Source organism: Schistocerca piceifrons, chromosome X, assembly GCF_021461385.2.
Source record: "Schistocerca piceifrons isolate TAMUIC-IGC-003096 chromosome X, iqSchPice1.1, whole genome shotgun sequence".
Taxonomy (NCBI): Eukaryota; Metazoa; Arthropoda; class Insecta; order Orthoptera; family Acrididae; genus Schistocerca; species Schistocerca piceifrons.
In genome coordinates this window covers 703,838,072-703,851,819 of record NC_060149.1, presented here as the reverse complement: position 1 = coordinate 703,851,819, position 13,748 = coordinate 703,838,072, and the positions used below count along the sequence as shown (strand labels likewise).

The 13,748-nt window shown below is 38.1% G+C and overlaps 1 protein-coding gene across 2 annotated transcripts in view; it reads left to right on the top strand.

The window, feature by feature from the left end:
- The window catches only part of LOC124721518 (protein PRRC2C-like), a 244,063-nt gene that overhangs the window by 159,969 nt on the left and 70,346 nt on the right, over nucleotides 1-13,748 (top strand). For both annotated transcript variants that reach the window (XM_047246536.1, XM_047246535.1), the window contains 4 exons: nucleotides 1,542-2,668; nucleotides 8,195-9,076; nucleotides 9,270-9,414; nucleotides 10,829-10,925. In XM_047246536.1, the coding sequence (XP_047102492.1) occupies nucleotides 1,542-2,668; nucleotides 8,195-9,076; nucleotides 9,270-9,414; nucleotides 10,829-10,925 (2,251 nt within the window). The remainder of the gene's footprint in view (nucleotides 1-1,541; nucleotides 2,669-8,194; nucleotides 9,077-9,269; nucleotides 9,415-10,828; nucleotides 10,926-13,748) is intronic.

The window sequence follows — 13,748 nt, the reverse complement described above, 5'->3', positions numbered from 1 at the left end:
ATTCTCTATTATTCCAATCTCGTATAGTGCGTGGAAAGAACGAACACCTATATCTTTCTGTACAAGCTCTGATTTACCTTATTTTATCATGGTGATCCTTCCTCCCTATGTAGGTCGGTGTCAACAAAATATTTTCGCATTCGGAGGAGAAAGTTGGTGATCGGAATTTCGTGAGAAGATTCCATTGCAACAAAAAATGCCTTTCTTTTAATAATGTCCAGCCCAAACCCTGTATCATTTCTGTGACACTCTCCTCCATTATTTTGCGATTCGCACTCAAGGAATCAAACGAACTACATCTAGATTTGAACACATTACACAAGCTTACGTTAGTAACATTAGGTATTGAGGTGGGAAAATCACAGTGATCTGAGGTTTATTTTTCTTAATATCACAAAATAGCTGTTGCCATTGAGGTAATTGGTGTTTTAGTACCTGCATATTTATACTCTTTTCACTTCAGCATCATTGTTAATTATTATTGATGTGTGAAACTCTGTGAATACCTTTGTATTTTTCATGATATTTAATCAGTAGTTGCAGATGTTCATGATGGGTCAGTTAGTCACACTGTGCTTCATATAAAAACTTATTGCATCTTCAATCAAGCATGTGGAACTAATTACAACAAATTTCACACACCCCTTTTTTTCTTAAACAACACACCATGTAACTGCAGTACCTTGCTGATGCTATACTTTCTCCAGTAGGGACTGGAAATGTTGTTTTTCTTCATGTGCAGCAAAAGTGCAGTGTAAATTAATTGTACAATAGTTTTATACCTATGTTTTAGAAGGAAACATTTATGGAAATAAAATATGGCATGACTCTTTCTCCTATTTCCCACAGTTGATGTTATATATCAATAGATAAATCATGTAATTACAATAGTTATCTTCACATTACTTATTACAGGTACTCAAGAATGACATTCTACCCAGAATGGGAAACATCATCAACACAGAATGAGATTTTCACTCTGCAGCGGAGTGTGCGCTGATATGAAACTTCCTGGCAGATTAAAACTGTGTTCCCGGGTCCCGAGTTTGAGTCTCGGTTGGGCACACAGTTTTAATCTGCCAGGAAGTTTCATCATCAACACAGTTTTCTCCTTTAGCTCTTACCAAAGCTGATATACCCCAGTCCATCTCTTTGTGAATTATTTGTTCTTACTCTCTCCCCATTATAACTGAAATAATGTTTTTTAAGTAGCTCATAAATAATTATTCAGTGGCTTTGCTCTGCAAATATCATATATAAGAATTCCCTCTACAGAATCAGATATTCAAATGTATCATTTGTTTTACTAGTAATTGGTACATCTTTTGAGATGTTTTACTTTTCTCTCAACTATTCTGCAAGTCTGTTGTGACATCAGTTCTTCATTACCTGACTGTTAAATGAAAATTATAATTGGAGTACTGTAAAAATGTAAATATTTGTTTTTTGTTTTTAAATATTAGTTCATTTTGTTTAAAGTGTTCGGGAAAATTTCACATTTAATTGTTATAAGTGTTTTTTTTTTTTTTTTTTAATTGCAGGTCACCCAAACAGAACACAAAAAAGACAGAAAAAGATGAACGCAACAGAGATACGAGGAGACCCGAAGGGGAGAAAGTCACTCAATCATCTGATTCTCGTAGATTTGAGAAACGTCCTTATGAAAGTGCTAGAAGTGGTCGTGAAGGATTTGCCCCACGTGGTGAACCCTCACGTAGGGGACGTGGTGGTTTCAGGTTTCGTGGAAGTTTGGGAAAACGTATGGATGGTTATGGTCCTCCTTCATCAAAAAGTCCCTTTGGACAACCTTCTGAAGAAACAAAAATAGTTATTCCTGATACTGCGAAAGAAAACCAGAAAAATATGGAGCCTGTTGTAAATGAAATAAACAAAGACGATCTCGGAGGTGAGATCATTAGCAATGAAGACAAAATAAAACAGAAGCAGCAAGTACTATCTGCTGGAATTATAGGTAGTGGTGTGAGACATCACCCAGGTGCTAACAAGATGTCGGGGCACATACCTCCTCGAATGCAGCGGAAGTCGGAGAGTGAACGTAGAGACTCCAGCAGAAGCAAAGGAGGCAACGGCAGTCGAGGAGGGGGTCACGGGCAAGGTAGGACATCTCAACGGGCATTTGGAGGGCCTTCAAACCAGAATACGCATAATTTTGATGGTGGTGATGAATGTTGGGAAACCACTTCTGAAAACAGTGAAACAGAGGACCGAGAAAGAAATGTGGGTACTCATAATGGGAAACATACATACCCTCAGTCACGTGATTCACACAGCATGAGCCGTAGGGCAAAGAACAATAAAGGTGGTTCTGGAGGTGGAGGAAGTCATTCTGCGAGAATGCCTGTTTCAGAAAAACCTGTAGGCAATGTTGGAAATACAAGTGATAATAGTGGGGGAGGTATGGCACAGAGGGGTGCTTCATCTCAAGACAACCGCTCACAGAACCGTGGCATCACTAACAACCCAGCAACAGTGGGTAATAAGTATGGAGCAAAAGAATTACCAAATTCAGTGAACAAAGTGGATGAAAATAAAGTTAATAACAGTACAATAGTTGCACAGGCAATCAATGAACCTAATTCAGCTAAGAAAAAAGTAGAAAAAGACAAGACAAATGCTTTGGAGAAATATGATCTTAACAACTATGCAAGTAAGTTTCATTACTACAAAACTATTTCAAGTACTAGCTTAGATAACTTTGTCTTTATAGGAAAGATAGTTGCTTATGATCAAAATTTTCTGTTAGTTTTGGTTGTCAGTTTACCATTGAAGGAAATACGGTGGTCAGGGCAGCACAGGTTTAGGTGTAGGAAAACACATTACACAGTGGGATCAAAACATTTTACAAAAATAATTAATTTCCATTACACAGATGAAGTATGGTGAATATTTATCAGGTAATAAATATTTTCATGGCACAATAACAATGAACTAAAGACACTATGCACCCCTCCTGCCCCCCCCCCCCTCTCCCCCTTTCCCTCCCAGCTTCCAGCACTTTCCGAACACTTGCTTTTGTCAGCTTGGGGAAAGAAAGAGGATAGGGTTTTCAGAGTTCAGTATTCTGATATTTTTTAAGTTTGTTGATAAAGAAAGAATTGTCTTGCAAAAATGCTGTTTGTGTTTAGAGAATGACTGTGAGGTGGGCTGTGCTGAGTCCGTGATGAATTTTGAAGGGGAAGAAATAGTAGTATCTTTTTTCTTCAAAACAGAAATGAACAATAATTTTTGTGTTTCTGGTTATATGAAGGTCTAGTTATGTTAAAAAGCACCATCTACAAATCTACGCAAATAATCAGGACCCATATGAATGAAAGGCAGACATATCAAAAGTTTATCTAACACTTCTATCCTGATCACGTAAGTAACTGTGCATTTAATGATTTTATATAGAAGCATCTGTAACTTATGGGACTGTTATAATTTTATATTGGTAATTTCGGATACTGGGCAGATTTCTCGAGAGTTCCAGTTCCAAATCAATAACAACGTGTGTGTGTGTGTGTGTGTGTGTGTGTGTGTGTGTGTGTGTGTGTGAGAGAGAGAGAGAGAGAGAGAGAGAGAGAGAGAGTGCAGTTCATAAAGTGATGATGAGTGTGACGGGATAGACAGTAGGTATTTTTGTTTTGGTCAGTGTGTAATCTATGACAGGGCATTTACTAAATTAATACTATACCCCCGCCGGCGAAACATTGCACTTGACAGTTCGCTTTTTGTCTATTTAGGTTGGCTACACTGTAATAGCGATGTTGCAACAGCAGCCTCTATACACACAGCAGACGGTACAGTTTTCCGTCCCGTCTCGTAAATGCAAGCGAGTGAGCAATTACAGTGTATATAAAAACTCGTTTTTAGTTGTACTACAATGACAGGAAGTAAACAACCGTATAACAATACATGTAAAAGCATAACAATGCGCACCCTTTCGATAAAGGAGCAAAGAAATACAAAAAACAAGCATCTGATGATTGGTACTTTCAAATCAAAAATGTACGTAGTTTACAAAATAAATAATAACCGAGATTGCAATAAATAATCAATATTCGTAATTTTTCACTCACCAATTTACAGCAATAATGGCGCAATTCCATCCAGCTCGCCATCGTCACTGTTGTCCGACTCATCGCCAAAACCGTCTTCGTCGTCGTCATCAGCAAGACAAATCATTAATTGTTCATGGCCACTGATAATTCCTTCTATTGTCTGTGCTGCTCGTATAAGCATCTCGACGTGCTCTACTTTTTTTCTCCATGAGGCTGCATCCACAGTCACAAGAGCTTCACGCAACAGCTTTTCCACCTCTGTTATTGTAAAGGACTTGTAGTTGTTCCTTACATACATTTTTACATCACTCCATATTAACTCAATAGGGTTGAAATGGCAGTGATATGGTGGCAGCCTTATTACAGTATGACCCTGCTCCTTGGCAATTTCGTCTACTACATATGTAGGTGTCGTAGGCTTATTTTCTTTAACAAGAGAATACAACAGAACCTTTGTCATACTCATATCCGCTGCAATATTTCGAGCCTGTAACCACTGCACCATAACTTCTTTCCGATCATTTGTGGTTGGGGCTTTGTTCTGTATCACCGAATGATGTGGAGCATTGTCCATTACAATTGTTGTAGGGACAGGAAATTATTTTAAAAGGTTCCTGAACCACTCAACAAATCGTGTGTGATCCATATCTTCATGGTAATCACCAGTCTTTTTTGATCTAAAAACTAAAAGTGCGTCAGGGACAAAACCACTGGAGGAGCCTGCATGAACCACAATTAATCTAGCTCCTCTTCCCGTCGGCTGATGGCCGCTACTGCTGGGTGTGTTATTCGTCCAACATTTACTGACAGCTTCCCCGTCATTAACCCACGTTTCGTCTAGCCAAATTATGGAATGAATGTCTCTGCCCACAAGTTTGTGCAAGAAAATACTACGAGCGGTAACAATATGTGCCCTCTCTAACAGTACTTTGCGTCCGTCTAGCGTTTTGTAACGGAAACCCATATTTTTTAGCACAATTTTTAGTGATGTTTTACCACCCCTGAAGAGTTCACTTTCTTTTAAAGAGATTAATAACTTAGCTACAGTCGGATACTCTTTTCTGCTGTAGTAAGCATAAACATGCCTACGAATTGCATCAGTCTGGAAAGAATCTGAATCTGTGATAGGACTAGGCCGCTTTTTCTTCTTTCCCGGGGTTGATAAAAATGTATTATTTGATCCAGACAGCTCGGAATCATTACGGCTCACTTCAGTATCTTCCAAGTTTTGTAGTAATACTCCCTTACTTACTACGGTTCTTGCACTAATACCAAGAGTTTTCGACGTACGTTCCACCACTTTGTCGGCAGGAATTGATGGCTGTCCATGAATGCTTACGTAGTTTTTCTCCTGCTCGTAAAACTCACGAGTTCTGCGTAATAACTCCAGTGCCTGGCTGTTTAGCGGCACCACTCGACGCAAAGGATTGTCACTAAGTGAACGAAGTCTTTTCGGTGGCATTTTCCAAGTATGTACACTCACAACGTAACAAAAGTCACAACGATATAGCACACAGTACAACGAAAACACGCGGTAAACAACATACAATTCACGTTGTATACACATTCACTAAACAAAGCCGGCAACGCGGGAACTTTGACGTCACAGCACGTGAGTAACAGCTGTGCTCACTGTGCTGTGATTGGCTGGCGCCCCACGCTGAACGCCTAGCGCCTATCGTTCTTCAGTTGTTACTCTGTTACGCTGCCAACTTCATGCGCAAACGTCAAGTGCAATGTTTCAGCGGCCCGGGTATAGTCATCTAACCAATTTGACTTTGTTAATACATTTTAGACAAAATAATTTCAGTCCCTTCCTTTCAAACAGGTCCTACTGTTGCCAAAATCCCAAGTGGTAATAGAAAATAAATAAAACGGCCATTCTCATCAAATATTTTGATATTAGTGTGCACAGATTCTTACGTGCAACAACTCTGCATCTGTAAAATGCATTCTACATGTCCACAACTGGAGTGTGTTGCTGTACAGATTAGTTTAGAATGAGATTTGCAGTGTCTTGTCATTTTTGGTACCTATTACCCTAGGTATTATTATATCATATTGATTTTCAACTATGTGGCTTCACTGGTACTGTCATTCCTATTGCTTTACATACCAGGGACACACGCTTAACTCCACAAGTGCATCACATATGTACTGACAAATTATTCTTCTGTAAGTTAATACATACAGATTGTACGAGAAATTCATTGTACTGTTGACTCCAGTGTGCATATGGTATGTAGTCATTTCAACAAGTTCTTTTTTGCATACAACCATGTCAGAATGTTTACTTTTCATAGTAAATATCTATTAATGATTCATCAGATTGAGTACTATTTTGTCCAAAATAGTTGGAAGGCATCCTTTTACATGTTATCAACATATTTTACAATTAAGAAGTTACGGAGACTGTACACTGTCAACAGGCTTTCCTGCACAATCCCAAATTGTATATGATAGGAAGTGAGACATATTTGATATTTGGAGGTCTGCATTGGGAAAGATGGAAATTATCCACCCACATCCTGTACTGCAACATTCTTTCCAGTAAAACTAATTGCTGCTCCTCCTCCTCCCCCCCCCCTCTCCCCCCTCCCCCCCCCCCCCCCCTCACTACTACTACTATTACTAAAGCCTAATGTGCCAACCATGAGTGTCTATATGGTGTCATGGTACATAAAAGATTTGAAGATGATATCACATAAATTTATTAATTATGAAATTATTTTGTTGCTTGACTCGTGTTTCTTGGTAAAAGTGGTTCTTCTGAGGTAGATGAACTTCCCTTTTAGTCTCTCTCTCTCTCTCTCTCTCTCTCTCTCTCTCTCTCTCTCTCTATGTTGCTTGGTGGATTTTGAACAAGCGCAGTACTTTCACATTGCTCTTTCTACTGGTTAATCTAAAAGCATAAGATCAGTACCATTGATAAGCTAAATTTCAGTTTTAATTGTGTGTTCGCATACTGAACGTTAATATATTAGATTTTTTGAAGTTAAAGGTAGCCTTCATATTCTATTTCAAAAAATTGTTGCAGATGGATTATTTCTCTTTGTGTCATCTCAATGGCTTTGCGTTTGTTTTCTTTGAATAATTATTCCTCTACTATATGTCTCAAATTACTTTGCCATACAGCATTGAAGAAGAATGAGTTTTGCCATACAGCATTCAAGAATAATGATTTTTATTATTTTACCATTTAGCCCATTTTCCTTACAATTACTAAGCTACCTCCTTCCTTTCTTGGAATTCCTCCACCTTTCTGGTTTTGGGGGAGGGGTGGGGAGTGCATACAGTTCCCTTCCTCTCAAAGTTTGAAGCAAAAATTTTATCTTCAGCTATGATGGCCAAGTGTGTTTTTCTAGAAACTGGCTGCACACTTTTATGACTTTTCAATTTAAATTTGCTTTTAGAATAATAATAGTACTTATAGTACAGTTGTGTGCACAGCATTGAATGTTAAATAGTCCTTTTGGTAAAGTTGCCAACAAAACACTTCAAGCTCTTAATGTAGCAGTAATTTGAAAATACCTCTGCTGTCAGCTGTTTCTTAAGTACAGGTACTTTGAGATTGATCACATTACCCATTTGATAAATGAACAGATACACTCAAGTTGCCTTTAAGGTAATAAATTACTACTGCTCACATGCCTCCCTATTTCATTACCTTTGTGTAGTCTCTTACATTATGTTCTGTTGTTGCCTGTAACTAATCAAAAATTTATTGATAATATGCATGCAGTGTATAATAAATTGTGTATCTGTCAGTTGGGGAATTATCGTATGTCAGTCTTTCTGAAAAGTACGTTTAGACTATCCATGTTTTGTCATTCATTATCTGTGTTTGACTTTGTGCCTGTTCCTAAAACATTGTTTAGGAAATGTGCTAATAGTAGAGATGTGTGTCAGTGATGTCTACTGATAGTTCATAACTGTTGTAATTATTCCTCTTAGTGAATGCTTAGTTGTGAAATGAACCTTACTTTGTCATAATTGGGCAAACCTGTAACTTCAGGTAGTCTCTCATTGTTCCAATCCATTCTGTTTCCTTGTGAATGCTACTGTAGTTTTTCCTGTGCAGATTTGTTATCTGATTGGGTGTGAGTGTTGTTTGTGTTGCCTGTGCTATGTAGGTGTGGTGATAGTTGATGACCAGCCTGAAGTGACAGTCGAGGATGGGAATTTCGCTTTTGGTGCAGACAGCGGCTTTCAAGAAGTGCGAAGTAAGAAGAATGTGAAGGAAGCGCGCCAGAAAGGAAATTCTGAGGAGACGAAGCCGGTTGGTCGCCCTCCCCGGGAAAAGGAGCCACGAAAATCTAAGCCCGGGAGTACGCAACAATCGAGCCATCCTCCACCACAGCAGCTGCAGCCACAACCTCAGGCTCAGGCACAACAGACTCCACTACCGCAAGGGCTTCCAGCAACCACAGCAGCGTCACCATCTTCCTCACCAGCAACACCACAGCAGGGGCAGCCTCCAGCTCAGCAACAATCTCAGCATCTTGTTACCCAGCCACAACGCCAGGGGTCACCTTCAGGAATGACAGCACAGTCTGTTCCACAGCAGCAACAGCAAATAACAGGCAAAACTGTCCTTCAACAAGAAATTTCTCAACAGCAAGTACAACGGCAGCCCCAGTCTCAGCAGCAGCAACCATCACCAACACCAACACCACCAACACAGCAGCAGCAGCAGCAGCAGCAGCAACCCTCCCAGCAGCCAGCTGCCCAGCAGCAAAGGCAGCAGCAGCAGCAACAGCATCAGGCTACAGCAGTTGGGTTGCAAAACCAAGGAAGTGCAGGTTCTGGTCCACCATCTACCATAGCTGCGGTGCCTACTACTTCTTCTGCACCAACAGCTCCGGCAGCCAAGTTCCCTACAGAACGTCAGCGACAGAACAAACTTCCCCCTCGGTTTGTCAAACAGAGGATGAAGATGGCTGAGCAACAGAATTCAGGTGCCCATGTGGGAGCTCCAGACACAAGCAAGCAAAGCCGTCTCTTCCCAACAAAAGGTGTGTGCAAATGAATTTGTTGATTTGGAAATATATTAGAGTAGAATGCATTAATTTGATAGTTTGTACACCATACTTGGTATTGTTGTTAGCATGTGCAGAAGCGAGATATCTTAATGTCATTTATTATTAATTTTTGTACTGGAAGTGATGAGGAACGAATTAGTTTATTTGTAATTTTGTCGTTTTACAGATGTGAACAGTCCTGCACCTCCACCTCCGGTGAATGCATGGACAAAACCAATTAATGCATCATTGCGACCAAATTCACCAGCTACAGGAACTGTTCCAAACTTACAACAGTTAGCAGTTGTATTAGGGAGTCAGGTTGATCACTGGTAAGGAAAAGAACATACTGTATAAAGGCAAATTCAGATTCAGCAATATCTGAATAGCAACAATTAAAATTTCATTCATGATTTAGTGATGTAGTTGAGACATTTACATTGAAATAACTTATTCATTAACATCTACCCATAAATTCATTTTGATATTGTGAACTTCTGTAACATTAGTATCTATTCTCTGCTCTCTATCCATTCTACATTGATTCTTTCTCACTTTAGGAATATGACTTCTGCATACCTTTGCGCTCTCTCTCTCTCTCTCTCTCTCTCTCTCTCTCTCTCTCTCTCTCTAATATTTTTCAGTTGTCTTCCACCCTTAGCACATTTCTAATTATCCCCCCCCCCCCTTTTTCTTGGGGGGGAGTAGTGAAGTAGATACTGGACTCCCATGTGGTCAGTGGTTCAAGTCCCCATTTGGACATCCAGATTTAATTTTCTGTTTCTTTACACAAGTTAAGACAAATGCCAGGATGATTCTTGTGAACGCACACTTCAGATTTCCTTTCCTGCCAGAACATCTGCTCCATCATCCCATCCTGAACAGGACATGAAACCCAAATATTATTTTCATACTAAAATTAAATAAATGAAAATAAAGTATCAAAGCCTCAAATTCATAAGATGTTACGTTATTTGTGGAATTGAATCTGATAATTTAACAAGGTGGAAAACTTATATTTTGAAGAATTTCTTTTGAATAAATCTTTGTAATACGTTTATCAACAAGAGCCAGTTTCAGATTTCTGGATCCTATAATGTAGGAAATTAATCAAAAAGCTGTAAATTCATTTTGTTATTTGTATGTTTCATTAGTGTATATCATTAGAAAAGACAGTCTCCTCATTTTTGTGGTAGAAATTAGTGATAGTAGTCTTCTACTTTAATCCTACATCTGCCGCCACATTTGGCTGTCATGAATAGGTTGCATTTGGTGTAAAGTAATGAAACCACTACATTTGTCTTAACTAGGATACCATAACACTGCAGTTAGTGAATCTTTTTTAAACTTAACCACAATTTTTCATGGTTTTTAACATTGCAATAAAACAATCAAGATAAAAAAATCTCAAATCTGTCTTGTAGTGGTAATGCCCCCAATGCAAATTGATTCCTGGCACATTTCCTGCCATTCAACCCCAAGTCAATGCTGTGCCATTCATAAGGGTATATCTAGGTACATTGAAACTGTTCCTCAGTGTACTGCCAACCGCGTCATTAAAACATTCCTTCATGTAGTAATGTCTTTTGACTTCAAAATAAAGAGGCAAATAAGTTGGCTTGTATCAATGAGTGAGTGTTTAAAGAAGGGGTCCTGACGTTTGTTAGAGTTTACTGAAATTATAATTATTTAAGATCTTACTTGCAACTATGTCGTTTCAGTTTATCATCTGCTTTTTTTATGCAGTGCTGTGGAAGTAAGTGATCAGCAGCCACAATCTGGAACCAGCAGCCATCGTAGTACACCAAATAGTGAAAGTATCCAGGCAAAAACAGCTAGAGAGGTAAGTTAGTCATCACTGTTGAATTTTTTCTGTGATGTGTTACAGAATTAAATTGTGTTTGTTTAAAGTTCACAGGTAAGCATCTAATAATGAAAGGCAACTACAAAAGGGCATTAAATTTAATTTTGTGAACTGTAAAACAACAAAACAGTTCTGATTCGTAATAGACATGAGTCATAATCAGGAACAATAATAATAAACAGCATGCACATTTAACCACATCTCATTTCTTTTATTTACCTTCCTCAGTTATATGTTTCCCCTACCACCAGTGAAGTTAGTTGTTATATGTCTCTTAATAATTGGGGAACAGAATACCTTTCATAGTAGACTCTTACGTATAATTTTATTTGAATGTTCTTCTACTTAATAATGGGAAAGTTAGGTGGGAAGTGGCAGATACAGAGGGCCTAATATGCAGATCAGCTAACTCTGATGAGCTTTGTTATCTGGAGTAGGGTTTTTTCTGCAATTGCACTAAATATACCACAGAATATGTTGTGTTGCTCAATTGATTGATGGATTTCATTTTTTAGTTCTGTGATAGATTCAGGTCTCGAAGAAAATCTCAAAGCATCAAGATTATCACGGTGTGTTGAGAGTGAGGGATGAATGTTGATATAAACACTTGTATTGGTATTGTGTAAGAATTAAATTTACCAATATAGTGTGATGGCTTTGTTTATCTACACATCCTCAGAGATTTAATTTTTGCAAGCCATTTGTTTGGAGGGTTACATTTTTCAAAAATGTTAAAAGAATGACATGTATGTGACCTTTGTTTCATTATGGATTCAGTAAGAACACCAGGCCTCTGTTTATGGGATTACAGATATAAAAAACTGTTTCGTATCGATTTCTGTTATATTAATGACTTTGCATGTGTATGTGGTTGTGGGGGTGGGGATCATTCATAAAATATGAAAGCACAATGCCCTGTGTGACACCCAGAGGACTGCTGTCTTTAAAGTGTTGAGAATTAGGTCATTGACAAACCTAAGCTTTTTTAATAGCATTATTTGACTATTGTGTTTCATCTCGGCTACTATTGTTGGTTTGTTCATCTTGCATCCATATTCAGTAGACTGCACAAGTTCATCAACTTCTAAGATACCTTACTTTCTTCAGCCACAAGCAAGGTGGGATTACTGTGCTGCAAATGGTTCACAATTTATATTTGTGCTGTAATGTTTTCTCTCACTTGTCATGATGTTTGCATTAGGTAGGTGTTCTTTGTAGTTGTAATAAGTAGTATGTGCTCTTAAAATGTTTTCTTCACTTTTCATTTGTCTTACTTGAGGAATAAACAGATTCCCAATGCGCAACATTCAATATTATTTTGTTAACATTGCTTGGCAGATGACACGAGATTGAAGTAGAATTGAAAGTCCTCACCAGAAATTTGAAGGAAGAGTAATGAAATCAGGTATTTAAGAATAGTGCTCTGGTTGATTTTAATTTCAAGGTAAGGTTTTGCGATGAGGGCCTACGTCAAATCCATTAACTGACGAGGGGAGGCCACAATGTTCGGATCATAGATTTACTTCAAACTTTGTACACCTTTAGCAGTTTATTAGGACAACATTATATGTATATTGTATGGTGTACTACTGCTACAGTTTCAAGAAAATCACAAGAGAAGTTTTATGTTTAGAGTATCTACCAGTGCATCGCAGCTCTGAACTCTAGATGACTGCAGGCAGGTGGTTAGCATTGAAACTCTGTTATCGCTGGACTGGGTCCTGCACTTCTTCTTCTTCTTCTTCTTCTTCTTCCTGGTCATAATATTTCATATAGGTGGCACTTGGAAGGTAATTTAATGAAAAAACATGTATTTCCACAAATGTTCATTGAATTTTCGATATTACTTGACTGTTTACTATTTGTAATTATTACAACAAATATTATCTTTATAATGATCAACAAGTAAATAACAAAACATGTATGCCTGTCATGATTTGCGAATAGGGTCCGCCTCTTGAAGGCTTACACAGTACAAGAATGCATCTTTTAATCAACGTTTTGCAACTGCATTAATCATTGAATCTTGATGACATTCATCATCACAGTAGTCAAAGAATTGGGAGTCACCTCCATATATTTTGAGGAAAACTTTGTGTGCTGTGTCATTTACTTAGTGATAATGATATTATAAATTTGCTGTTGTAATTAAAATTAGTAAACAGCAAAGTACCCCAGAAATTCAATAAAGTTCATGCAGATACACGTGTTTTCTCAATGCATTGCTTTTCAGATGTCATGTATGTGAAATAATATAACCTAGTGTTGAAAAAATGTATATTTAAGAAACAAAAAAAGCAGGACTTGAGTCAGCAATCAAAAGATTATGGAGTTTGAAAGCTAATCACTTAACTGCTGCTATCTTGTGGATAGAATGGCAATGCACCGGTACATATTCTACTCGTAAAATGTGTTACTAGTTGCACATTTTGTTGTACTAAAAGCATACAAAGTTTGAAGTAAATCTGTGATTCAAATGTTGTGACTTGCCCTTGAGTCTGATGCTAGTATATAACTGATCAGAAATATTCATTTCCTACGGTCAACATTGAGGGATTACACTCAAATAGCTACTAAATTCTTAAAAAAAAAAAAGAGAGAGAGAGAGAGAGAGAGAGAGAGAGAGAGAGAGAGAGAGAGAGAGAGAGAGACCACTAGTACTATAGGGCTACCTTCCACTTTACAATGTCATATAAAGGCTAAGAGCAAAAAATTTTTGTCACTTCTATTCCGTTGTGTTATTTCTTCAATTTCAGCTTACCAGCAGACACATATAAAATGTTTGTAAGTTGGGTGCAAGTA